The sequence below is a fragment of the Callionymus lyra genome, chromosome 1 (assembly GCF_982586985.1).
Source record: "Callionymus lyra chromosome 1, fCalLyr1.hap1.1, whole genome shotgun sequence".
NCBI lineage: Eukaryota > Metazoa > Chordata > Actinopteri > Syngnathiformes > Callionymidae > Callionymus > Callionymus lyra.
The window spans coordinates 28,667,071-28,694,948 of record NC_141818.1 but is presented as its reverse complement, the minus strand read 5'-3'; the positions used below and the strand labels follow the sequence as shown (position 1 = coordinate 28,694,948).

Sequence of the window (27,878 nt, the reverse complement as noted above, 5' to 3'; positions counted from 1 at the left end):
CCGAGTAAATCTCCCGCTGACCTCGGCTGCTTGACTTATTGATTCTCGGCGGAGCAGGAGATCCTGAAGGATCTGCTGTTGGGACCTGGTCCAGAAGTCCCTGCTGCACCTCATAACTCCACAGTGGATGTAGAGGTTCTTGTCATCTTCTTATTGTTGTTACTCTTCCAATGGATGTTTGCTGCATTGCAGAGGAATTCAGCACACACGTGTGGAAGAAAAAGTTGAGTCGTGAAACTGTTAATGACTTCTTGTTTTTCTCAATCTGCTGGATGCAGTTGACCTGGTTGTTCAGAGAGAGAGAGAGAGAGAGAAAGAGAGGGAGCATGAATTGGAAACAGGACTGAAATGGAAATTCAAGAAAATGTGACTCATTTCTTTCTATTTCAATCTATAGTGAACATTTTATATCAAGTGTTTACTCATAGATGCTCCTCAAGAGTTGACAGGTTCTGACGAGAAAGATCACATCAGTCAGGGGTCTTTGACTCACAAAGTCTTCATTGGAGGACTGACGGTTCTGATGTCGTTCCTTCTCTCTCTCCAACACTCGAGGACGTCTCCTCCACGAGAGGTTCCGTGAGACTTCCCTCTCCTTCCTCATTCCTCCTCAGGAGTTCTTCTCCTCCTTCAGTCTCCGACACTGACCGCGCGGTTGCCAGGAGCGACAGCGCTCGTGCCGAGCTCCTCCCGCCATTTCCTCGTCGCGCGAGCCCTCTTGGCTGGCATGTCGAGCGGAGCCTCCTCGCGGAAGGAGTTCGACGTCAAGCAGATTCTCCGGATCCGATGGCGGTGGTTCGGTCACCCGGCGGCGCCTCCGCCTCACTCGCCACCACCGCCACTTGGAGACTACTTCGAAGGCAGGAGGACGGGGGGCAACTCCGCGGACAGACCCTCAGTTAGCGGGAACTTGAACGGCGGTGGCGGCGGTGTGTCCGCGACCGGCAGCGCCGGGTCTAACCTGTGCGACAGCGGGGGGAGAAAGTTTGCTGGTCCGGTGACCTGCCCTCGCTCCGTCAGCGAGCCCGAGTGCAGGAGTTCATTGGCGGCGTTGTCTTGGCTCTCGCCGCCGACGCATCGGCGCTCGCGACTGAACATGGAGCCCCCCGGTGAGGCCCCGGTGCCGCACCTCGCGCCGGAGCCTCTGCCCGGGGATGGAGAGGAGGAGGCGGCGGCTGGAGCTCCGGGCCTGGAGGAGAACAACAACAACAACCCGGTGGACACTGACTCCAGCTCGTGCAGGTACATGGAGGAGTGACGTTTGAATATTGGGGTCACCGACATGAACATTAATTTACTAGGATTTTAGGGGAAACCATTCACGTTTGCGGATAGATTTTTGAATTTCCAATTGTTTCTCTTCCGGATCTCACTCTCAAATGAAATGTCCTGGTAAATAGGGAATATGAATGAATTAATGTTTCATTAAAGACTTGTGCACTGAAAATATTTCAGTTCACTTTGAACTTCTTTCCTCAGCCCTGGCTGTAAATATGAATGAGCTCCATTGGTTTTATTACCAAAATATGACTTCTTTTTTTTATTCAATTCATTTTATTTTTGATACCATTTGTGTTTAGATGTTTAGAGTTGGGTATCAAGTTAGTAGATATCCGCCTTACACCCCAGCTCGGGCTCTGAGGTCTGTGGATCAGAATCTACTTATGGTTCCTGAACACGGTTCAGGAACAGAGGAGAGAAATCCTTCCAGGCTGTTGCTCCTAAGCTTTGGAACGATCTTCCTCTCTCTTTGCGCTTGAATAAGTCTACTGTCTCCTTTAAGACACATCTTAAGACGTTTCTATTTGTTCAGGCTTTTCCTTGATTGTCTGGAACTCCTGTTGTGTTATCAGTTTTATCTTGACCTTTAAAGTATATACTTTATTGAGTATTGTTTTGATTGTTTAAGCGCTTTATGACCCTGGTCTAGAAAAGCGCTATACAAATAAAAATGACTTACTTACTTACTTACTTACTTACTATAATGGGTATTAGAAAATATAGATACAGCAATATATCTTCATTTTTCCACAATACTGTGTCAGTATTCGACAGCACTGTATAGATAGATAGATAGATAGACAGACAGACAGACAGACAGATGGATAAACGTTATTAAATGTAGTTTCTTCAGTGATCTCCTCTCTGCTTTAGATGTTTAATTGAAAATGTTTTGTCTTTTAAATTATATATCTTTTTATTCATAGTTATTTTATGGTTTATAGTACACTAATGTGTGCGAAAAATAAAACAATGAAATACATATTTATTTTATATTTTCATACAACTTATCTAACTTATGTATCGACAGATTCTTGCCAATACAAACGCCTTGTAGGCAGATATCTATCTGTATTTTTCTGTTCTGCAAAGATTCTTGTTTAATCAAAATATCTTAAATTCCCCTTTAGTTTTTACTAAATATATTTAGGCATATTTTTGTGTTAATATTTCATGACATATAACTTGCATTGGCTGGGGAAAAAAACATAGTATGATATCATGTACATACAAATGCAAAGAAATGTTATTTTCACAAAAGAGTTTGTAAAAGCAACAGAGATTGAGCTATTTATTTTGTCAGTGTTTTCATGGTGTTCATTTATGATATTTATTAAGTTGATACGTTCCATAATCACACATATGAACACATTATTAGGTCATAATCATGTTGTCAAAATGTCATTTAGTTAATTCATTGGTGACCATAAAAAACTTATACATAGAGGAAAATGCACATTATTTAAGGTCTGCTGTTTGTCCTCTCCCACTGTGCAACAATCTAATCTGGGAACACATGTGGCACAATCCCAAATGCTATCAGGAGTGTAGGACGCGTTCAGAATCCCAGAGTGGATCAAGACTCAGCTCCACTCATCTCCTTCTCCTTCTGTTATCCACTCTCATTTCCCTCACTCCGACCCAAACGCTTTTACTACAAATCCTCCTTTAGTCAGAACTCCGTGGGTCCCGTGTCCTTCAGCGCCCACACTCCACTCATCTCCACCCAGACAGTGTGTTCTGTGCGTGTCCTTGAAGAGTTACCAACCATTTTTGACAGAGATGTTTGAGTCAGAACTTCACATTTTCCGACAAGTTACCAGGCCCTGTGAAGGAACGGGTGAAGGGTTTGTTTTCGGGTTAAAAATATTGTGACTGTACTTTTTCGCTCTGGTCGTGTTGAGAGGCTGCCAGCTTCAATTAAGGCTGGAAGGCTTTATTCCAAGTCATTTTTCTGGCAGGATCTGTCATTTCCTCTGACCAACTGTCCGTAAAAAACATTCAAGCAGGCATGAATTTGAGCATTGAACAAACCCACAACATGTTTGGTTTCATAAAAACAAATGGAAAAGGGGAAAATGGTAAGAGAGAGCACGTTGAAATGACAACGAGTCAAATTTGTCAGTAGGTTGTGAATCATTGTAGTTCTCCTGCAGAAGGTCAATCCAATTGAACTCTACTGTTCGAATAGATGAAGCTTGTCCACGTCTAAATGGTGTATAAACTAATCCTATAACATTTTTTTTGTATTCGTCCAGGACCTCCAACAGCAGTGCTACACTTTCCTCGTGCGTGTCGATGGAGCCGTGTGCATGTCCAGAGGAGAGCATGTACACCGCCATGTCCCACGCTGACATCACCTTCCGTAAGATGGAAGGTTACCTGAGGACTCGACAGCTGTGTGATGTCACCCTGGTGGCTGGAGAGAGGCGAATACCTGCCCACAGGTAGGACTAAAAGAAAGTAGAGGCTATTTTAACCTTCAGTCACTATGATTCTTCATCTTTTCTAAAAAAAAAAAAAAAATTTTAACTGACTTTTAACTTAGATCTTTTATTGACTCACTTTGTGTGTGGAAATTCACAAGTGTTTTTGGCAGTTGATGTGACACATACTCAACTGAGTTCATGATTCATAAATCAAATTCACACCAGTCTGTCACTCCTTTCTGGTCCCTTTTGTTCCGCTCTGATGCTAGTTTCCCCCCCAGATGCTGTAGCATCAGATACCATCTGTAGCAGAATGAAAAGGAGGAGGAACTCTTTACTCATTAGATGTTAGACTTCTGGGCACAGATGGGTGTTAAGTTACACAAGAGTGTGTTTGAAACTCTCTGGCTGTATTTGTTGCATGAGCCATTCCAGGAAATGGATGCAAGTAACGAAAAACCTAGTAAATAGTTTTGCAATATCCAATATTATTACTTGTTGTATCTACAAAACACAGCCCTAGTGAACAGCAATAATTGTTTCACCCACACTCATTTAAGCCTATTCTCCTATTATGGTGATAAAACTAGACTTGAGATAGACTTGTTTTTCCTCATTTTAACTTCAGTATATGTGTCGCATCATTGCAAGTCAACACACACACAGAACTGTTTAGTTTCCAGCTTTTGCCCTTTTTTTTCCAACACACTCAGTGCTGTTTCCTCTTCTCTTTTTTTGACTATTTGTTCTGCAGCAGCTCCTGTAATAAAGCGAGACACATTGTCTGTCTTCTCCCTGCTTTTATCTCTTGTGTTTGTAAACAACACACGGAAGATTTTTGTCTTTCTGAAACAACACAACTGAAACTTGTTTTTCCAGGTAGATTTGAGAAAGATTTTTGAAGATTTTATTATTGACATACAGTATTCTGTGAATGCTTGATTTCACCCTAGCATGCGGAGAATTGTTCCAAAATATTTGAAATGTTCAGTTCATGTTTGTTGAGTGCCTTGATGCTGTAATTTGAACATTTTTATATTCATTTAGTAAATAAAGCACATACTTGAATACATATACATTAATATCCCTCTCTTGCGGATTTGTAATCTCATACTCAAGCATAAAAATATTCATTTAAATGTTTACCAACCTTTGAAAAGGGAAATGGTAAAACAAACAAGATATGAGTGGAAATAATCCACTTATCAGGTCTTACATGTATGTAATGGAAAGGATATAGAAGGTTCCAAAGTGAAAAACATTAAATGATAAGTGTCAATCAAATGGTTTTTACTGCAGTCTTTTTTGCAAGTTAATGTCACAGACGACATATCCTGTCGTTTGTGAACATGTTTCTGTTACGATGGCATTAAAGCATAATAGATTGTTACAGTGGGAATAAATTAACTGCCTAGTTTTATAAGTGACCTTCAAAAAATGCCACTGCAGCCTGTCACAGGTTTTCTCTTCCATATCCTTGGCGTGGCTTTTTCACCGCAAACATTTAGAGTGACCTTTCTTGAAACAATATCTCTACCTCATGTTCATGAGGTCGGCTCAGAGTATCTTACCGCCTTCTTCACATGTACACGAAAAATTTTTCCCAACTTTATTGTGTAATTTTCTAAGTAGTGTTTGTTATTAAAGTCTGATTACTGATGGATTTAATGAATATGGATGGCACAAGTACTACAAACAACTCCTCGTCTAGTGATCTTTACAGAGATTGGTAAGATCGGGTTGAGGTCAATGCTTAAGTTGGGTGGAAGGCTCTTTAGCCTTCTGAAAAATATTGATTGTTCCAGCCACTGAAGTGTGGGAGCACTGCTGCATAATATATGAGTCCAATATAAATGATTGCCTCAGGAGAAAGGTATTTCTAAGATCGTGAGACCGCTCTCTAATTCCTAAATCTACATGAAGCAGTCCAATAAAATTTACGTTACGGTTACGGCCTCTGCCAAGTGAACAGGGAAATCCATAGAGATCCTGGCCATGACTGAGGACTAGATGATACAGACGTCTACAGCAGCTTTTAAATACGATGTAGGGGCTTTTTGGGTACTTGCGCAATAACTCAAATATGACGTTGTCAATACAGTGTCGTAATATATCCCAATATATCGTTGCCCCTGTATCACGATATGTATCGTGTCCACAGATTCTTAACAATACATACTTCTTAGATTAATTATAGAAGGGTAAGAAATTGAGCTTTTCATCTGTATATACATATTCAAGCAATAAGATGAAAGTAAATGCTGCAAACATTCATGCCGCTTGCAGGAGTGGATGATGTTGGGGCTCTAAGAAGGTGGGAAGTGATGGTATTGACTGTTTGGATTAATGTTTGTTTGTGTGACACTACAGTGAATCAGTCTCACACTTTCCCTGACAAATGATAAGATCTCCCGACCTACAGATGTGTAGAGCTCATCAAAGCTTGTTAGAAAACACAATCTTCTATGGATGAAAGGAGTTCTAATTGCTCTGTTGTTTTTCATCCTGCAAAGACCATTCGCTCCCTCGTTTCCTGTTATCTCTGCCCTGCCAGTAGTATGGGGAGGAAGAGGAAAACGTTCCTGGTCTGCAGAACCTAATTTTCCCAGCTCTAGTGTTTTTCACATTTTCAGGATCATTGCTTTGTGAATGATGTGTCACAATTTCCTGGACACTCTTTCACTCTGTTCAGCGTCCTTTCCCCTTCAGTCCACTCTTGTCTTGTCAGCAAGGTCGAGAGCACCATCCGCTCATCACAGCTGTCCATCCTGTCTGACTGATGCCTGGCGTTCTCCTCTTTCACAGACTCATCCTTTCTTCCGTGTCAGACTACTTTGCCGCCATGTTCACGAGTGACGTGCGAGAAGCAAAGCAGGAAGAGGTGAAGATGGAGGGCATAGATCCTGATGCATTATGGGTCTTAGTACAGTATGCCTACACAGGTACAGACATTTCTTACATTTTTGTCATAGTTGACCTTACGAAATATAAAAGGTGCTCAATGCAGTGCAAAATGAAAAATGAATCAGTGCATTTGTTTTGTATACTTAAATGTGTGTATACTTTTGTTTGAAAGAGGAGCTAGTTCTCTGAATTTATCTGTGGACGTATATCAGTGCCATCAAAATATTGAATAGTTGAACAAATGCTGAAACTTTGAATTTTTTCATCAAAATGTTTATTTAACCATTTTTTTATTTTCCAATAGTTAAATTGATTGATGGTTGAAGGTTGATTTTGTTTTTACTGAATAATTCAATTTAATAATTTATATTTTGAAAGGAAATTTGAATAATGAAACCACAAATTTCTGAAAAGCCATGAAGTAAAACCCATTTTAAGTGACTTTATTTTGTTAAAAAAATGCCAAAACTCTGCATAGCACTCATCAGACAAAATGTTACTTTAAAGAAACTAGAATATATAACAAGTTTTCAGTTATGTCACGCTTTTTGTGTTGCATACATCATTTAGTTATTTATAGTTTTGATGCATTCAGTAAGTAAGTAAGTAAGTAATTCTTATTTGTATAGCGCTTTTCCAGACCAGGGTCACAAAGCGCTTAAACAATCAAAACAATATTCAATAAAGTATATACTTTAAAGGTCAAGATAAAACTGATAACACAACAGGAGTTATTATGTAAATAATTCCTGAAATGTTGCACGTAAACAAAAAAGCATTGAGTGAGAAGTTGTATTGAAACTTTTGGCCTGTTCTGTATTTCCGAATTAATCACATTTTTGACATAGAATATTATACTCTGTGCAAAAAAATAATTCAATTTGAAAATCAATTTGAATCATTAAATTAAATCATTTAAAGAAAAACCCGAATTCAAATTTCAGTATTTTAATTTAAAGAGACTTTTGTACAAACAAACGCATATTGATAATTACAATAGATTTCCAAGATTAAAAACTTAAATCAACAAAACAAAAAACAACAGGTTAATTTCAATTAAAAGGTTTCAACAATTGGAAATAAACCATTCAATATTCTGATGGCACTGTTATACTTCCATACTTATCATCCAAATAAGAGATGGGAGGGAATAACTGAAAAACATTTGTTAATTGGTGGTTTTCCAGGAATGCTTGATTTCACCCTAGCATGCGGAGAATTGTTCCAAAATATTTGAAATGTTCAGTTCATGTTTGTTGAGTGCCTTGATGCTGTAATTTGAACATTTTTATATTAATTTAGTGAATAAAGCACATACTTGAATAAATATACATTAATATCCCTCTCTTGCGGATTTGTAATCTCATACTCAAGCATAAAAATATTAATTTAAATGTTTACCAACCTTTGAAAAGGGAAATGGTAAAACAAACAAGATATGAGTGGAAATAATCCACTTATCAGGTCTGACATGTATGTAATGGAAAGGATATAGAAGGTTCCAAAGTGAAAAACATTAAATGATAAGTGTCAATCAAATGTTTTTTACTGCAGTCTTTTTTGCAAGTTAATGTCATAGACTCCATATCCTGTCGTTTGTGAACATGTTTCTGTTACGATGGCAAACATTTGTTAATAGGTGGTTTTTCCTTTCAAGTATTTTGAGTTATAGTCCATAAAGGTTTTTTTTCTTCCAATATAATTTTTGTTATCTGATAAAGGAGGCGATTTTGTTTGTTACAGTTTTGCTTTGAGGTATCATTTTGAATATTCTGGTAATAAGTCATTTAAATGACCTTTACAGTCACTTTGGTTTCTGAGTTTTCTTTGTTTTCATCTTCAACCAGGACGCCTGGAATTGAGAGAGAACACAGTGGAGTCTCTACTGTCTGCATCGTGTCTTCTGCAGTTGTCATCTGTCGTCTCTGCCTGCTGTTCCTTCCTCATGAAGCAGCTTCATCCCTCCAACTGCCTCGGCATCCGCTCCTATGCTGACGCTCAGGGCTGCCTTGACCTGCAGAGAGCTGCTCACAGCTTTACTATGGTGGGAATCTCTTGGCCTTTCTTGATTCTTTCATTCTCGTACTTCTATTCTCTCTCAGTGGATCTGCAGCTCATTAATTAATTCATCTCTCACTTGCTAATCTGTCACTTTAATAGTTTCATTCAGTCATGTGTGTCCCTGCTCTTCCTCTGTGTTAACCAGGAACACTTCCTGGAGGTGGTGGGTGGCCAAGAGTTCCTGCTGCTCCCTCTGGACGAGATTGAGAAGCTGCTGACTTCTGATGATATCAACGTGCCAGATGAGGAAACGGTCGTTTCGTCCTTGTTGACATGGGTTCACCACGAGGTCTCAACCAGACGGCGCCACCTGCCTTCACTCTTGGCTCATGTACGATTGCCGCTGTTGCAGCCACAGGTAGTGTTTTCCTCACGATCGCTCCAGAAGTTTCAATTTCATGCACAGTTTCTTTCTTTCACCGCGCAGATCTAGCGTAAAAGTCCAATTTTATACCAAATACACAATTGATAGTCTGGTCTGTAGAGGTCAAGGGATTTCTATTTCCCAAACTATTTATCTTAACTTGAGACAAATTGTAACCCTTTACAATATTCTGTTGAACAGATGAACTAAATTGTTTTGATGTCTGGGAAATTAATCAATAACTGAGTTGTTAATGTTTTTAATTGAAGACTGCAGGCTTTTTGATATCTTAGTTACATGAAAAATATGTTTTAATCATGTGTTCACTGTATTTTGGCGACACACACACTTACACAAACCTTAATGAAGTACAATATTTTGTTACAGCAATTTTATAATTTTTTCTCTTCATGTGTCTCCATATAAATTTACACTAGAGATTAAAAAACCTCCGTTTTCTGTACTCCCTGTACTCATGACCACCTCAGATATACGACTTTGCCCTGGTCAGCTAGAATCACTAGTAGCTACAACAGATAATTAGGTCAGAAGATGGATAGAGGACCCGCAGCTGTCGATAGCCAACAGCAGGAAAAGAGAGCGATGACAGAAGAGACGGTAAAGCTCAAGGTTGTTTCAACCTTTAGCAGTTTTCTGCCAGCAGTACCACCCTTACTAATACACCGTACTGACACATTAATTGATGTTCGTTTTTCTTATGAGCTGTAAGGCTCAAATGCAAGATGTGTTGGTGATCCATATTCCTCAACCATTTAGGAATCTAGACCTGGTGTTGGATGTCTGTGTACCACCTTAAATCTGTATATACACGGTTGTGATAACTACTATCAAGCAGTGAGCAGTACAATCGGAGTCATCACATGGAAAAAACAAGGGTAATTGTTTAACAACCATGTTTTATCCTTTCAGCTCTTCTTTTCTTTCACAGAGAACCAGATTTTAGGAGTTGTATCAAAGCCACATTCCATTAAGGGTAGAATTTGGATGACTTTGATAACATCTGTTACAACTTATTTACTTTTAACTTTTAACAGCTCCTGTTGACAAAGGTCCTGTATTTAACTTTTATTGGTAACTTTGTGGATTTCGTTAGATAGAATCAGAAAACTTTAAAATGTTTAAAAAATACTGTGTTCAAATATATAAGTTAAAATTAAGAAAGATCTAGATGTTGGCTCTGTTCATTGTTTTGTTTCTATACATTCTTGTAGGTTGGTGGTATGCATTCACAGTAAGGGGGGGTATTATATTCACATTAAGGTTGTGGTCTTAATTCAAGTTAGGGTGGTGGTTTACATTTGTAGTACGGTGGTGGTGTTCATTCACAGTGAGGGGGTGTATTACATTTACATTAAGGTTGTGGTATTAATTCAAGGTAAGGTGGTGGTATGCATTTATAGTAAGTTGGTTGTATACATTTATAGTAAGTTGTTGGTATACATTTATAGTAAGTTGGTTGTATACATTTATAGTAAGGGGGTTGTATACATTTATAGTAAGTTGGTTGAACATTTATAGTAAGTTGGTTGTATACATTTATAGTAAGTTGGTGGTATACATTTAAAGAAAGTTTGTTTGTATACATTTATAGTAAGTTGGTTGTATACATTTATAGTAAGTTGGTTGTATACATTTATAGTAAGGGGGTTGTATACATTTATAGTAAGTTGTTTGTATACATTTATAGTAAGTTGGTTGTATACATTTATAGTAAGTTGGTGGTATACATTTAAAGAAAGTTTGTTTGTATACATGTATAGTAAGTTGGTTGTATACTGTACATTTATCGTAAATTGGTTGTATACATTTATAGTAAATTGGTTGTATACATTTAAAGTAAGTTGGTTGTATACATTTAAAGTAAGTTGGTTGTATACATTTATAGTAAGTTGGTTGTATACATTTATAGTAAGTTGGTTGTGTACATTCATAGTAAGTTTGTTGTATACATTCATATTAAGTCGGTTGTATACAGTTATAGTAAGTTGGTTGTATACATTTATTGTAAGTTGGTTGTATACATTCATAGTAAGTTGGTTGTATACATCTATAGTAAGTTGGTTGTATACATTTATTGTAAGTTGCTTGTATACATTCATAGTAAGTTGGTTGTATACATTCATATTAAGTCGGTTGTATACAGTTATAGTAAGTTGGTTGTATACATTTATTGTAAGTTGGTTGTATACATTCATAGTAAGTTGGTTGTATACATTTATTGTAAGTTGCTTGTATACATTTAAAGTAAGTTGGTGGTATACATTTAAAGTAAGTTGGTTGTATAAATGTATAGTAAGTAGGTTGTATACATTTAAAGTAAGTTGCTTGTATACATTTATAGTAAGTTGGTGGTATACATCTATAGTAAGTTGGTTGTATACATTTATTGTAAGTTGCTTGTATACATTCATAGTAAGTTGGTTGTATACATTCATATTGAGGGGGTTAAATGTGATGAGGTTGTATCTTCCATAAGAAACATGTCAAAGAACATTGTGCCAATAATGATAGGAAGGTTCCATGTGAAGATAAATCAACCTGCTTTACCAGCAGCCATTTTGAGGGAGAAGATTTATGTCCTACAGCCGCAATCTCCCCCGACGCTTGTTTACCTAAACCTGGACTGCAGAAGATTTATGGTCCGAGCAGACTCAGCAGAATACTTCCATACTAATAGATTACAGTGCATTTATTTTATTGCTTTCAAACCATAACAGTTATCTCTAGACACTAAATTACCTGGGGGGTGTATTTGCAAGAATCTGGCGATACGATAGATTTCCTAGTATTGCCAGAATACTTGACTCTGGTGTTGCAGTATTTGCAGGCCGAAATACTCTTGATGAAGTATTAACTACCTTTATTTGTTTGAAAAAAAGGTTCAAACATCAAAGCTGCTGGAGTTGACTATATCCTCTTATCCTAAGTCATAAAAAGAAGAAGAAGTTATATTGGGTTTTTAATAAATGTTCATTTTTGATTCCAAGTTTTAATGCATGCAATATAAATCAAACCCACTGGGATCCCTCAAAATGTAATCATCAAGGTTTTACCTACAAAGTATATACAACGAGTGCAATCTCTACTCATACGAACAGTAATAAATGCAGGAATAGTTTATTTTCCCCCTGATTCCCAATCTTGTGATTGCATTCCGCTGAGGCAAGGACTCATCCTGGCGTGTAAGCAGCTTATCCGTTTACTATGCTTACTTACGCTTTTGCTCAAGAAATTGATTTTACGTGCGGAAGTTCAATTACCCAATCCCTGTCTATTTTCCCTGCGCTGATGGCAATTATGGAGGAATCCCACGCTTAAAACAGATATTACGCAACATCTCCACAGATTACAGAAACTTTACCTCTCGCTTGTGATCTCATGTGCACAAACACATCTAAATGTAAATCGTGGAATTCCTGTCCTCGGGGAAGGGTCTGGAATCTTAAAGCTAGAAGATTTTTTCTGTGGATTCGTCTTTGGGACTGAGTAGTGGATTGAAATGTTCCACAGTGCAGCCAGTCATGGTGAGTGTGTGAGAGAGAGAAAGGGGTGAGTGTGTGAGAGAGAGAGGAAGGCATGAGTGTGTGGCTAAGGGAGATAAGATATTATGTGTGTAAGATGATCTGTGATTGTGTGCAGCCCAGAAAACGAATGATCTGTGCACGATTTAATACTCCAATCAATGAGAGAACAGGTTGTAAGACTATCTGACCTCTACGATCCGTGGATGTTCCCCCTGGTTCTGTACCTCAGTGCACGCCACAGGCTCATTTGTCGAATCAATCTGTTGATTGGATCAGTCGCTGCTGTTACATGTTCCTATGTGTGTCTGATCAGTTCTTGGCAGATCTGGAATCCAATTCCCTGCTCCGCGAGAGTGTGGAGTGCCAGCGACTGCTAATGGAGGGAATGAAGTATCACCTGCTCCCACAGCGTCGGCCGCTGCTGCAGAGCCCTCGCACCCGGCCTCGCAAGGCGACCGTCGGAGCCATGTTCGCGGTGGGAGGCATGGACGCTTCCAAAGGTGACTCAAGTTAAACCAGCAGATGCTCTGGATGTTCCATCAAGCATCGCTGATGAAGTGCTGGCGCGCCACTGAGAAATACACTTGATTGGCCTCACTATAATAACGTCACTAGTTGTTTATATAAATTGGGCCATATGTATATTAGAGTTTCACAATGGATGTTAAAATGTGAATGAAAACATATATAATCAGATGTAATGGTTTAAAACGTCATGGTAATTGTGTTAACAATTCAATTCAGTGTCAGTGTTTAGTGTTCAATTCAACACTAAATTGTTAACCTATATTATAATAACACAAATCAAATAAAGAACACTAGTGTGCTCCTTATTTATTGAAGTGTAAAAAGCTGTAAATACACGTTTGCTGCTTGACTGAGTTTGGAAGACATTTGTTAATAATCGCCATCTCAAGTATGTTTGTAATAAGGTAAAAAAAAACCTTTATTGATTAAAATTGTTTTTCCAATAGCCAATACATTTTTTATAAAAAATAAAAAATAAAAAATAAATCAAAATAAAATAAGAACAAGAGAAATAAAGAGAAAGAACACAATTACACAATCTAAGTCTAAAGATAAAGACAAAGAACATAGATCAAAGAAAAACAACAAAGACAAAGGATACAAAGACTAACATAGAACAGAACATCCAGATACTTTCACTCCACTCCTGCCCCCGAACTCAGAATTGTACAATTTAATAGCCCGGGGAATGAATGAATCCTTGAGTCCATTTGTTTTGCATCTGGGTAGGAGCATTCGTGCACTCGTACTCAATACACAGAACATTTAATAATTACATTAGTATTGACAGAGACTGAGTCATGCTGGATTTATTGAACGTTGTTGAGAGTTTTCTGTCAAACTTCGTCATCTGACCCGTGATCAACATGATGTAAAGTTAGTCAGTAAAGCGTTTAACATTGTTTTGTTAAACTAAACTTGTATTATTCATATCAGCTATTATTTGTCTGTGATCGTCCAGGAGTCATTTTTTACAGAGCAGAACTGAGATCGACCGCTTTAACAAGTACTAAACACAAAATCACTATTGATTTCATGAGAATCAGGGAGATTCTACGGTTAAATGTTTTTTTATTTAAGCCACGCTAAAGATAACCGTTGCAAAATTTACCAAATTGTAACCTAATCTTTATCTGGTTGTCTGTTCCAGGTGCGACCAGTATAGAGCAGTACTGTCTGCGCCAGGACACCTGGAGACAGGTGGCCACCATGAGTGGTCGTAGACTGCAGTTTGGTGTGGCGGTTCTGGACGGTCGTCTGTATGTGGTGGGAGGTCGAGACGGTCTGAAGACCCTCAACACAGTGGAGTGTTACAACCCTCACAGCAAGACCTGGAGTGTGATGCCTCCCATGTCAACACACAGACACGGACTAGGTTAGTTGCTGCTTTTCTGTTTTAATGATGTCTGTGTGTTTAAATGTCTTCAGTTGTTGTCAATGTATACGTGGGGTTGAGAAAGTGTGAGCAGCTCTTTCAGCCCAAATAATCAAAATAATTTCATCCAACAAAAATACCTGTTTGTTCAAACTATGGATTGTTTTTTCATTATTTACAATTGTTAACACACAACATCCCACAGTAGCAAAAACAATATTTCAAACCTTTGATACAGTATAAAAAGAGAAACAGAATAAGAAAAACACTATTGTCTGGACGAGGAAGAGTAAGAGCAAGGGGCCAAGGGAAAAAGGAGGAGCAGTGAGAGGAGCAGTAAGGGGAGCAGCAGTAGTGAGAGGAGCAGGCGCACTGAGAGGAGCAGGAGCAGTAAGAGGAGTAGGAGCACTGAGATGAACAGGAGCAGTGAGAGGAGTAGGAGCAGTGAGATGAGCAGGAGCAGTGAGAGGAGTAGGAGCAGTGAGAGGAGTTTGAGCAGTGAGATGAGCAGGAGCAGTGAGATGAGCAGCAGCAGTGAGAGGAGCAGGAGCAGTGAGAGGAGTAGGAACAGTGAGATGAGCAGGAGCAGTGAGAGGAGTAGGAGCAGTGAGAGGAGCAGTAGCAGTGAGAGGAGCAGCAGCAGTGAGAGGAGTAGGAACAGTGAGATGAGCAGGAGCAGTGAGAGGAGTAGGAGCAGTGAGAGGAGCAGGAGCAGTGAGAGGAGCAGCAGCAGTTAGATGAGCAGGAGCAGTGAGAGGAGCAGCAGCAGTGAGAGGAGCAGGAGCACTGAAAGGAACAGGAGCAGTGAGTGGAGCAGCAGCAGTGAGAGGAGCAGCAGCAGTGAGAGGAGCAGTGAGATGAGCAGGAGCAGTGAGATGAGCAGGAGCAGTGAGAGGAGTAGGAGCAGTGAGATGAGCAGGAGCAGTGAGAGGAGTAGGAGCAGTGATAGGAGTAGGAGCAGTTAGATGAGCAGGAGCAGTGAGAGGAGCAGGAGCAGTGAGAGGAGCAGGAGCAGTGAAAGGAGCAGCAGCAGTGAGAGGAGCAGGAGCACTGAGAGGAGCAGGAGCACTGAGAGGAGCAGGAGCAGTGAGAGGAGCAGCAGCAGTGAGAGGAGCAGCAGCAGTGAGAGGAGCAGGAGCAGTGAGAGGAGCAGTGAGAGGAGCAGGAGCAGTGAAAGGAGCAGCATCAGTGAGAGGAGCAGGAGCACTGAGAGGAGCAGGAGCACTGAGAGGAGCAGGAGCAGTGAGAGGAGCAGCAGCAGTGAGAGGAGCAGCAGCAGTGAGAGGAGCAGCAGCAGCAGTGAGAGGAGCAGTGAGAGGAGCAGGAGCAGTGAGAGGACCAGCAGCAGTGAGAGGAGGAGCAGCAGCAGTGAGAGGAGCAGGAGCAGTGAGAGGAGTAGGAGCAGTGAGAGGAGTAGGAGCAGTTAGATGAGCAGGAGCAGTGAGATGAGCAGGAGCAGTGAGATGAGCAGCAGCAGTGAGAGGAGCAGGAGCAGTGAGAGGAGTAGGAACAGTGAGATGAGCAGGAGCAGTGAGAGGAGTAGGAGCAGTGAGAGGAGCAGTGAGAGGCGCAGTAGCAGTGAGAGGAGCAGTGAGAGGAGCAGCAGCAGTGAGAGGAGTAGGAACAGTGAGATGAGCAGGAGCAGTGAGAGGAGCAGTGAGAGGCGCAGTAGCAGTGAGAGGAGCAGTGAGAGGAGCAGCAGCAGTGAGAGGAGTAGGAACAGTGAGATGAGCAGGAGCAGTGAGAGGAGCAGCAGCAGTGAGAGGAGTAGGAGCAGTGAGAGGAGCAGCAGCAGTGAGAGGAGCAGGAGCAGTGAGAGGAGCAGGAGCAGTGAGATGAGCAGCAGCAGTGAGAGGAGCAGGAGCAGTGAGAGGAGTAGGAACAGTGAGATGAGCAGGAGCAGTGAGAGGAGTAGGAGCAGTGAGAGGAGCAGTGAGAGGAGCAGTGAGAGGCGCAGTAGCAGTGAGAGGAGCAGTGAGAGGAGTAGGAGCAGTGAGAGGAGCAGCAGCAGTGAGAGGAGCAGGAGCAGTGAGATGAGCAGCAGCAGTGAGAGGAGCAGGAGCAGTGAGAGGAGTAGGAACAGTGAGATGAGCAGGAGCAGTGAGAGGAGTAGGAGCAGTGAGAGGCGCAGTAGCAGTGAGAGGAGCAGTGAGAGGAGCAGCAGCAGTGAGAGGAGTAGGAACAGTGAGATGAGCAGGAGCAGTGAGAGGAGTAGGAGCAGTGAGAGGAGCAGGAGCAGTGAGAGGAGCAGCAGCAGTGAGAGGAGTAGGAGCAGTGAGAGGAGCAGCAGCAGTGAGAGGAGCAGCAGCAGTGACAGGAGCAGGAGCAGTGAAAGGAGCAGCAGCAGTGAGAGGAGCAGGAGCAGTGAGAGGAGCAGTGAAAGGAGCAGCAGCAGTGAGAGGAGCACTGAGAGGAGCAGGAGCAGTGAGAGGACCAGGAGCAGTGAGAGGACCAGCAGCAGTTAGATGAGCAGGAGCAGTGAGAGGAGCAGGAGCAGTCAGAGGAGCAGCAGCAGTGAGAGGAGCAGTTAGATGAGCAGGAGCAGTGAGATGAGCAACAGCAGTGAGAGGAGCAGGAGCAGTGGGAGGAGTAGGAGCAGTGAGATGAGCAGGAGCAGTGAGAGGAGTAGGAGCAGTGAGAGGAGTAGGAGCAGTTAGATGAGCAGGAGCAGTGAGAGGAGCAGTGAGAGGAGCAGGAGCAATGAGACGAGCAGCAGCAGTGAGAGGAGCAGGAGCAGTGAGATGAGTAGGAGCAGTGAGATGAGCAGGAGCAGTGAGAGGAGTAGGAGCAGTGAGAGGAGTAGGAGCAGTTAGATGAGCAGTGAGAGGAGTAGGAGCAGTGAGAGGAGCAGGAGCAGTGAGAGGAGCAGCAGCAGTGAGATGAGTAGGAGCAGTGAGAGGAGCAGGAGCAGTGAGAGGAGTAGGAGCAGTGAGAGGAGCAGGAGCAGTGAGAGGAGCAGCAGCAGTGAGAGGAGTAGGAGCAGTGAGAGGAGCAGCAGCAGTGAGATGAGTAGGAGCAGTGAGATGAGCAGTAGCAGTGAGAGGAGCAGGAGCAGTGAGAGGAGCAGGAGCAGTGAGAGGAGTAGGAGCAGTGAGAGGAGCAGGAGCAGTGAGAGGAGCAGGAGCAGTGAAAGGAGCAGCAGCAGTGAGAGGAGCAGGAGCAGTGAGAGGAGCAGCAGCAGTGAGATGAGCAGGAGCAGTGAGAGGAGCAGCAGCAGTGAGAGGAGTAGGAGCAGTGAGATGAGCAGGAGCAGTGAGATGAGCAGTGATAGGAGCAGTGAGAGGAGCAGGAGCAGTGAGAGGAGTAGGAGCAGTGAGGGGAGCAGGAGCAGTGAGAGGAGCAGTGAGAGGAGCAGCAGCAGGGAGAGGAGTAGGAGCAGTGAGAGGAGCAGTGAGAGGCGCAAGAGCAGTGAGAGGAGCAGCAGCAGTGAGAGGAGTAGGAACAGTGAGATGAGCAGGAGCAGTGAGAGTAGTAGGAGCAGTGAATGGAGCAGTGAGAGGAGCAGGAGCAGTGAGATGAGCAGCAGCAGTGAGAGGAGCAGGAGCAGTGAGAGGAGCAGCAGCAGTGAGACGAGCAGCAGCAGTGAGAGGAGCAGGAGCAGTGAGAGGAGCAGCAGCAGTGAGAGGAGCAGCAGCAGTGAGAGGAGCAGCAGCAGTGAGACGAGCAGCAGCAGTGAGAGGAGGAGCAGCAGCAGAGAGAGGAGCAGGGAGAGGAGCAGGAGCAGTGAGAGGTGCAGGAGCAGTGAGTTCTTTTAGTTCCCCCCTCTTTATCCGGGCTGATGTTGTTTTATTTTGTTCACAATGCTCTTGTGTGTTTCATGGATATTTGTTCACTGTGAGTAATACTCTCAAACTTTTTTCTGTTCTATCATATTTTAACAGTATTTCTACTGTACCTCCTGTAGTAAACGGTAAAGACAAAAAAAACGATCTGCGTTTTACTCTAATGCTTTTGAATGTGAACATTACATGTGGACATACAGTTCCCAACCAATAAATTTAGTGTAAAAATGTTGGATTGCATGTTTTGCAAAAAGCTGTAAAACATAAAAGTCTATGCAGTTTTTTTAATGTCAACAATAGCCAGTATTTTGAAACCTGGTGTACTTTGATTGACTGCATGTACCTTGTGAAGTGAAAACAAGTGTTATTCTTTGACAGAATTATTTTATTTTGAGTCAGATTTCCAGTGTTTTGGTAAATTTAGTGTGTGCAGAGAAAGATGTGTTCTATTTTGAAATGAAGATTTAGTAAAATTTAACAAAATGCGCCTTTGAGAAGAAAATGATCCTTTTGGCCAATTGTGTTTTGTAGGTGAGAGTCTGTGTTAAGAGTTTAGAAAAAGTATCTGAAGTATAGGTAACACTTTTTAGCGATTTAAAAATAACTATTAATTCATTAATTATTTTCCGTTTTAGTTTGTTAATATAAAGCATAAAGGCAAAAAATAAAGTAAACATTATATGGAATAGTATTTAATTTCAAGTCTTAAGGGTTTTGTGGTTCCCAGTGTTTTCTTTCCTGTAGGAAAAGGGGTTTAAATGTCTCTGGTGTAGACCACGCTTCCTGAGTCAGGTCAAATAATGCCTGAGGCTCACCACCTGTCAATCACTATGTTTGGGGCAAACCTGGTAAAATAGTCACTAGTCACATGTGACCCTTAGATCGTATGTATGAGGGCCTCTTTAAGTACACATTCTTATACAATTAAAATTATGACTTATTATTTAACATGGCCATGGAATAATTACACTTGTATGTTATCTTTTCATTTATTTTATCTTATTTGAAAAGTTGCTTTTTTCCTCACAATACTGAGTCACTGAGGAAAAAATATAAATAAAAAAATACTGTCACTTGAATGTTTCTTAACTAAAATATGTAGTATTTACTGTACTCTACTTTTACTTCTTTTTTTATTTGTGTGTTACTGGGATAATATTGAGAATGAAAAGTTACTGTTAGTATGACTTTCTGCCAAACTAATCCTCAAAATATTATCGAAATTGCAACGCAGTGATTATTCTGTGACAAGTTGTTCAACGATCTATTGCATCGATTTCCAAGATTGTTTGTCAGTGATAAATGTCAACACAACTGTGTGTAGAGATTCAAGTCGTCTACCTGGTCTCGAAAAGCGCTATATAAATAAATATTACTTACTTACTTACTTACTTACTATGGATCCACTTCGATCTACATGGTTTTGTCTCCATATATGATTAGTCATTGTTTGGATACCTTCATAGAAATTGAATTCATACTATAAAGTACGAGCAGCAATGTTTTTATGATGTGTCTGTTGGAAGAGGAGGTTGGGGGTCTCTGCACATCTGGTGTTGCAGATGTTCTGGCGCGTAAATCTTCCCTGGTGTGCAGGTGTCAACGAGCCGCTCTCGCCAAATGTCTAATCACTCACACAATGAAAGTCCTTGTCTCGCGGCTGATAATGATTTAGTGACTCGCCACGGTTTAATCAGGCTTCTGTTGCAGGCGTCGCGGTCCTTGAGGGACCCATGTATGCCGTCGGAGGCCATGATGGCTGGAGCTATCTCAGCACAGTGGAGCGGTAAGACTGTTTTTTACACACTGGGATTTTACAAAGAGAGTTTTAACAATGAAATCCAAATTGTGGATGATAATACAGGGTCACACAAATTATAATTTATTGATAAAACAAACATACATTGAGTTGGCAGTTATATCAGATCTACTATCTCATCAGTCAAACATGTGACCAATTTGATCTGAATTGTTTGGAATTTTTTGCTTTCTAATCTGTAAGAAGTTATATAATTTGGTGGACTTTTTCGATTAAGTTTCTCCCTTTTTGTGGATTATTTGTGTACAAAATAATTAAACATTTTTAAATTCAGAAATACAGAAAACGCAACATACATCGTTTACTTGTATTTCACTGATTCATCTAAAAAAACTGTTTTGTAAGTTTAATGAATTTCTTTGGATAGATGGGACCCTCAAGCTCGCCAGTGGAGTTTTGTTGCCAGTATGGCGACACCACGAAGCACCGTTGGATTGGCTGTACTCAATAACAAGTAAGTGACCTTCATACCAGGACAAATGTTTGTTCACACAAATGGTGAATAAAGAGTGTGGTGACTCAAAAGTTAACCTATTTTATTAGAAAATAATTCAATATTTTGTCATTTTGTGACAGTATTGTATCGTCTTTAGGACATAAACCATAAAAAATGGTGAATTTAAGTTTTCCAAGATTAATTTTGCTGAGCTGTTTATTGTATTATTTCACAAGGGAAGCCACTCAATCACTTCAAAGCTCATATTGTAGGAAATGACACACAAATGCACACTTCCAGTCTTATTTAAATGCTCAAGTGGATGTTTTCGGTTTTTTTTATGTTGCCTCAGAAATCTTCGGTGGCAGAAAATTGCATTTATTATAAATGCAAACAAGCTGTTGTTTTTGGTATTCAGTGCCAGGGAGAGATGCCGGTGTGAAAGGCTTCATCGAGTGTAATTAATACAACACAAACAGTGCTGAGAATGTCTCGGGTGTGTGCGTGTGCATGTGGGCTGTCGTGTCTCTGGGCGCTGTTCAGATGAAGCTCATTATTTGCTCGACTGCTTCTGCCAACTTCTTCTTCCTCCTCCGACCTGACAGTCAGTGGACAACGACACAAAATCTGTCACTAAAAAAGACACAAACATATGGTGTGTGTCCATTCCTGCATTTAAAAGGTCTGTGACATGATTTCCAACAAGAGATCATAAGAAAGACTCTTTTTTAAACTGTAAAAGTATTTTTCACTTCATAGTGATGTCAAGAGTTCAGTGAAGTGTAGTAAGTTGTTAATAATGTATGCGAAGATAAGTGTAAATTATGGATAGTTTGTGAAGAGGACGAAGGATCGAGTGATGAAGAAAAGCAAGTAATGGATTGTTTTGAGTGCCTCCTGAATCGATCTTTGAACTCTATTGTACTTATCAGTCTGTTTGTACCAAACTCTTTTTTCATTCAAATATTTACATTAGAAAATGTGCTTAAGCCCCGCCCACTGAAAACACTTGTTTTTTCTTGAATAAAATCTCATTTAGCATAACCACACCCACTCTGTTGTGATTGCGCAAACATTAAGTTTTTTGTCACTGCACGTCATCAATATTGGACGTCTCCACCTTCACCTCCACAAGGTGACTCGTTGTGCAACGAAAAAAGTGGGGAATGATTACAGCTGGAGAAGGAGTGAAGCCATTATTACATCATAATGGACTGCGCTCTCAGAACCTCTCGTTCGCCAACATTTCAGATGGGGGGAGAACTTTATAAAGTAATAATCAGGAGAGTTGGATTTTTACATGAGTTCCTCTTCAACTAAAGGGTGTTGATGACTCACTTGTCAAGTGTTCTCGACGTATGAGATCGACATAATCACCTCCACTGAACAGTCACGTAAACATAAACGGGTGTTTAAGCTTGAAACAAAAAAGTTTAATCTGTCTACGGCGACTACGCTATAAAATATGAACGTAGAGACTCACTCTTTTCCGGGTGTCTTGTGACACTCTCCTAACATCCTGTAACAGATCGTTTGATGTTTCGCGGCAGTCCATCGATTCCCCGCCGTATTTTGTTCTCTAAATCCAGCACACACGCTGCAGACCATCTGTTCCAGTGTCTGGCAGCAGGTGATGAAGGTTGTTGTGTGTGTGAGCAGATTGGAACTTCTTCTCTTTATTCTCAGGCTGTATGCAGTTGGAGGTCGAGACGGCTCATCTTGCCTGCGCTCGGTGGAGTGTTTTGACCCTCACACCAACAGGTCAGAGACTATCTCTATTTTCACCTCAGATTATCAAAAGCACCAGCTATCGAATGTCATCACGAAGACAAAGGCAGACAGTGGCGGAATCGGTTGAACCGCCATTTTGTTTCCAGGTGGATCTCCTGTGCTCCGATGGCAAAGCGCAGAGGCGGTGTCGGTGTAGCAACGTGGCACGGCTTCCTGTACGCTATCGGAGGTCATGACGCGCCGGCTTCATCGCTTGCCTCTCGTCTGAGCGACTGCGTGGAGCGGTGAGGTCGACACGCACGATTCAAGATGCGATACAACATTTGATTGACGATGCAAACCGTGTGCCCTGAACAGGTACGACCCCCAGACCGACGTGTGGACAGCGGTCGCCCCGATGAGTGTCAGTCGAGACGCTGTCGGCGTCTGTCTGCTGGGGGACTGTCTGTTCGCTGTGGGGGGTTATGACGGACAGGTCTACCTCAATACTGTGGAGGCGTATGACCCTCAGACGAATGAGTGGACACAGGTAACTACACCGTAATACTGGATATTATAAAACCTCTGTTCTATTGTGTCATTTCTGGATTATTTGTGAATAAATGTATACACACAAAGTACATATGGACCTTCTAATGGTTAACATTCTTTTTTTTTCAATTATTTCATAATTGGTTGAAAACTGACCAGAAACTGTTTCCTTCAACTGACAAAAATCTCTAAACTTAGGAAAATGTTGTCACAACATGTAAGTAAGTAATTTTTATTTATATAGCGCTTTTCCAGACCAGGGTCACAAAGCGCCTAAACAATCAAAACAATATTCAATAAAGTATATACTTTAAAGGTCAAGCTAATACTGATAACACAACAGGAGTTCCAGAAAATCAAGGAAAAGCCTGAACAAATAAAAGTGTCTTAAGATGTTTCTTGAAGGAGTCAGTAGATCCATCAAACACAGAGGGAGAGGAAGATCGTTCCTAAGCTTAGGAGCAATCGCCTGGAAGGATTTCTCTCCTCTGGTCCTGAACCGTGTTCAGGAACCATCAGTAGATTCTGATCCACAGACCTCAGAGCCCGAGCTGGGGTGTAATGCTGGATCAGATCAGTGATGTAAGGAGGAGCCTGACCATGAATAGATCTGAAAGTAAGAACCAGAATTTTAAAGTTGATCCTGAAAGAAACTGGAAGCCAGTGAACAGTTTTAAGGATCGAAGAAATGTGAGTTCTTCTACTTGAGTGGGTCAGAATTCTTGCTGCAGAGACATGATCTGGAGCTTGTAATCCATGCGTTTGTGTCTTCTCGTCTGGACTATTGCAACAGTTTATTTTCATGTCTTAACAAGAAGGAGCTGTCTTGCCTGCAGTTGATTCAGAACTCTGCAGCAAGAATTCTGACCCACTCCACTAGAATAACTCACATTTCTCCGATCCTATAAGTATATACTTTATTGAGTATTGTTTTGATTGCTTAAGCGCTTTGTGACCCTGGTCTGGAAAAGTGCTATATAAATAAAAATGACTTACTTACTTACTTACATTTGTAAGAAGAATTATTTTGTTTCTAATGTTAGCACACATGTTTTTGCATGATTTGTTTTCCTTATGCTTTAAATAAATGTTTTGTCCTTCAGGTCGCGCCTCTGTGTTTGGGTCGGGCCGGAGCATGTGTGGTGACGGTGAAGCTATGAAACAACGAGACAGAGGATCGCACCGTTCTGTCATGTTTGCACCATCTAGCACAAAGTCCACTCAGGTGTCTCCTCTGTGTCTCTAACACAGCACAGTTAGACTCCTTCATGTCAGCCGTCCTGCCATGTGGTTGAAGGTGAAGTACAGATACTGTTTTTGTTACTCACCGAAAACCTTGTGTACAGATCATGCAGTAGATTCTACAGTCGTCTACTAGAGACTGGCCTCACGGATTTTTCTCCTTAGTCTTATTTTCCCAGGAAACCAAACACACACCAAACTGCATTTCATGTTTAACAGTGTCGATGCATTCCCCGTCACAACCTGCTGCTGTTGACAAGCACTCCACTTTACTTTTATTCTTCCGCTAACCTGCCGACACACACAGCAGAAATCTGACATAATCAGCACATCTTTAGAAAAGAGGCTGAGAAAGCGAACGCATCTTAATCTGATTCACTCAAAAGCATATCGTCACTATCCTGAGATGTTTCTCAGCAGGTTTTTTTCAATTTGACTCGGCTTTAGTGTTTGGATTTAATGCATCACAGATCCTGACAAACTATGTTTAGCTACAAAGGACAAGGTAGCAGAGTTTAAATCACTTTAATCTTAATGATATATTTTCCAAATGTACTCAATCCTGCTTAATTTTTATTGTAAACCTTATTATGCTTGCTGAGTAATATGGATTTTACTCATTGATCGGAAACGCTAACAATCATTGGATACTTATTAGATTAAAAATAAAACTCTCTAAAATCTAAAACTTCCTTTAAGTCGTTAAAAGGGCAACAGCTATTTTAGAATGTGAATCTTCTTAATAGAAATAAATCTTACCATCAAGTCAGTAGACTCCATCAAACGCAGAGGGAGCTAAAGATCATTCCAAAGCTTAGGAGCGTGTTCAGGAACCATCAGCAGATTATGATCCACAGACCTAAGAGCCCACGCTGGGGTGTAAGGCTGGATCAGATCACTGTTTTTTAAGGATCAGGGAAATGTGAGTCCTTCTACTAGAGCGAGGTCAGAATTTTTCGCTACAGTGTTTTGAACTAATTACAGGCGAGACGGCTCCCTCTTAAAAAAAAGATGAATCCTTACCTATTCCTCCTCTATACTCCACCTCATGGTTTGGTAATCGTGCTTTCCACTTTTTACTATATAGTTGTTGGGTTTTTTGCACTTAGAACCATCACTGTGGCTGATGTTCCACTCATGCAACCTTAAGACTCATGCATCAGGACAAAACAGCTTCTGTATTGGTCACATGGTAAGAATGTAGAAGTAGAACAAATATTTAAATCATGTACTGTAATAATAATAATAGGAATTATTTAAATATTTAGAGTCATAGAATATCAAGACCAAATCTATGTGCTGCTCGGAATTATTTGTGGATATTTTTCATTCACTTTGTAGTGGTATTAGTTGTCATCCAATATTTACACATCTGAAGTCATCCAAGTTAGTCTATAAAAGCTTGTATTTTAATTGCAAAAAAAAGTTTTGTTTTCTTAACAATCCACTTGTTTCACAAGAAAAGCCAAAAAGTAAAATATTGAGCATAACAGTACATATTTGAGATTCTATGATGTCTCAACAAAGCAAATGAACAGATAATAAGAGATAATAACTGCAGCTCTAGTGCACTTGATCTATTCTATTCTTGCTTGAATTTTTATTTTAGAAGCAGAAATACTGATCCTCACATCTAGCTGAAGAGTCGAGGCTCTATGAAGCCAAGGAAGAACTTGTGCGAAAAGATTTTACTCCTGACAGTGAGAGGCGAAGAAGATTCTTGTCTCCACTGACAGATCGGAACCTGTGGATGCCCCGGGAGGCACTCGACGTGGACGGGCAGCACACACACACACACATGCAGTGAGACGCAGACACACACTTAGAAGTACAGCTGAGAGCCAAACACCCCAGTGGCCATTGAAGATTGAAGCGGGCTGCCAAACTTACCAGCGTGACATCTGAGGAGCAGAGACGGGCGATATAGAGATTCCTTGCAGCTGATATTAAGAGATGCTGTTTGAGTGATGTTTTTCTGTGATCTAAAACCTGCTGTGTGGAAGTGTGTACCTCCTCTGTGAAGATGAAAACTGTATATGTTGTACATGAATAACATTAGTGCTCTTATCACTAAGTGCTGTACATTATACTTTTGCCACATCCTTTGTTTTTCTATCATGGATTCAAGAATTGTGTTATTGCTGTTCCTTTTATGGGCAAATGAAGTGTAAATAAAAATGTATATATGCGGCTGTAATATGTTGTTGGTGCTATTTGATACATTAAAATGAGTTCAGTTTATGTTACAAACAGCATGAAGTTTGTATTTTTCTTACCTAACACAGGAACTCTTGTGGGGGAAGAAGAGAGATGCTTGAAATTTAAGTTCACCCTCAAGCCAGTGACTCATTCATTCAGTTATTTATAGCAGAGGAAGGTTTAAATCATAACCAGCACTGACAAACAGCTCCTGATGCTGCTGGGAATTGATGCCACTGACCTTGTGCTTCTATCTTAACAGCCACGGAGTATATTATGTTGGACAGCAACAAAGAACAGCCTCTGTCCTGCATTCAAATGAAGGAATTACCTGCTACTGACAGAACAACACTTTGGTGAACAAGATAAAGCACTGACTTTCCACACCTGCCCCATGAGATCTACCTATACATCACATAGCGTGTTCAGTAACATTTGACATAATGAATCTGTTCATATAAATCATATATGGATCATATAAATGATTTCATGACATACATAATGTTAACATGACATTAAAGGTATGATCATATAAATCATATCCATGGATCAGATAAATGATTTCATGACATAATGTTAACATGACATAATAAATGTGATCATATAAATCCTATATGGATCATATAAATCATTGCATGACATACATAATGTTAACATGAAATAATAAATGTGTTCATATAAATCATGTATATATCATAAAATCATTGCATGAAAAACATGTTTACATGACATAATAAATATGATCATATATGGATCATATAAATGATTTCATGACATACATAATGTTAACATGACATAATAAATGTGATCATATAAATGATTGCATGACATACATAATGTTTACATGACATGATAAATGTGATCATATATGGATCATATAAATTATTTAATGACATACAATGTTTACATGACATGATAAATATGATCATATATGGATCATATAAATGATTTCATAACATACATAATGTTAACATGAAATAATAAATGTGATCATATGAATCATGTATATATCATATAAATGATTGCATGACATACATAATGTTAACATGAAATAATAAATATGATCATATAAATCATGTATATATCATATAAATGATTTCATGACATACATAATGTAAACTTGAAATAATAAATATGATCATATAAATCATATGTATATCAAATAAATGATTGCATGACATACATAATTTTAACATGAAATAATAAATGTGATCATATAAATCATGTATATGGATCATATAAATGATTGCATGACATACATAATGTTAACATGACATAATAAATATGATCATACATGGATCATATAAATGATTTCATGAAATACATAATGTTGCCATGAAATAATAAATGTGATCATATACATTATGTATATATCATACAAATTATTTCATGACATACATAATGTTAACTTGAAATAATAAATGTGATCATATAAATCATGTATATATCATATAAATCAATATATCATATAAATCATTGCATGACATACATAATGTTTACATGACATAATAAATGTTTCATCATTGGCTTCATCTGATTAACAACTTAATTCTCTTGAGGTGAAATAAATTGATTCAAGTTGTGATTTTGTGAAGGTACTTATCATCGAACATGTAGAGATTATGTTTTTGTGTAAGTGGTCTGGAACTAT

At 40.1% G+C, this 27,878-nt stretch overlaps 1 protein-coding gene across 1 annotated transcript; it reads left to right on the top strand.

Annotated features, from left to right (window-relative positions):
- Window positions 1-559: 559 nt before the first annotated feature.
- On the top strand, window positions 560-26,278 carry klhl5 (kelch-like family member 5). Its single transcript, XM_087799786.1, has 13 exons — window positions 560-1,242; window positions 3,540-3,728; window positions 6,516-6,652; window positions 8,462-8,658; window positions 8,821-9,033; window positions 12,898-13,084; window positions 14,263-14,487; window positions 19,980-20,055; window positions 20,456-20,542; window positions 22,211-22,285; window positions 22,402-22,539; window positions 22,613-22,784; window positions 23,890-26,278. The coding sequence occupies exons 1-13, from the start codon at window positions 728-730 to the stop codon at window positions 23,944-23,946; spliced, it is 2,268 nt and encodes a 755-aa protein (XP_087655912.1). The 5' UTR covers window positions 560-727; the 3' UTR covers window positions 23,947-26,278.
- Window positions 26,279-27,878: the final 1,600 nt, after the last annotated feature.

Bases quoted from the DNA above. Each gene is read 5' to 3' on its own strand.
- klhl5 (XM_087799786.1), top strand. From the start codon at position 728: ATGTCGAGCGGAGCCTCCTCGCGGAAGGAGTTCGACGTCAAGCAGATT. The intron at 6,653-8,461 runs GTACAGACATTT...ATCTTCAACCAG, and splicing joins AGTACAGTATGCCTACACAG to GACGCCTGGAATTGAGAGAG. The intron at 14,488-19,979 runs GTTAGTTGCTGC...CTTCTGTTGCAG, and splicing joins AACACACAGACACGGACTAG to GCGTCGCGGTCCTTGAGGGA.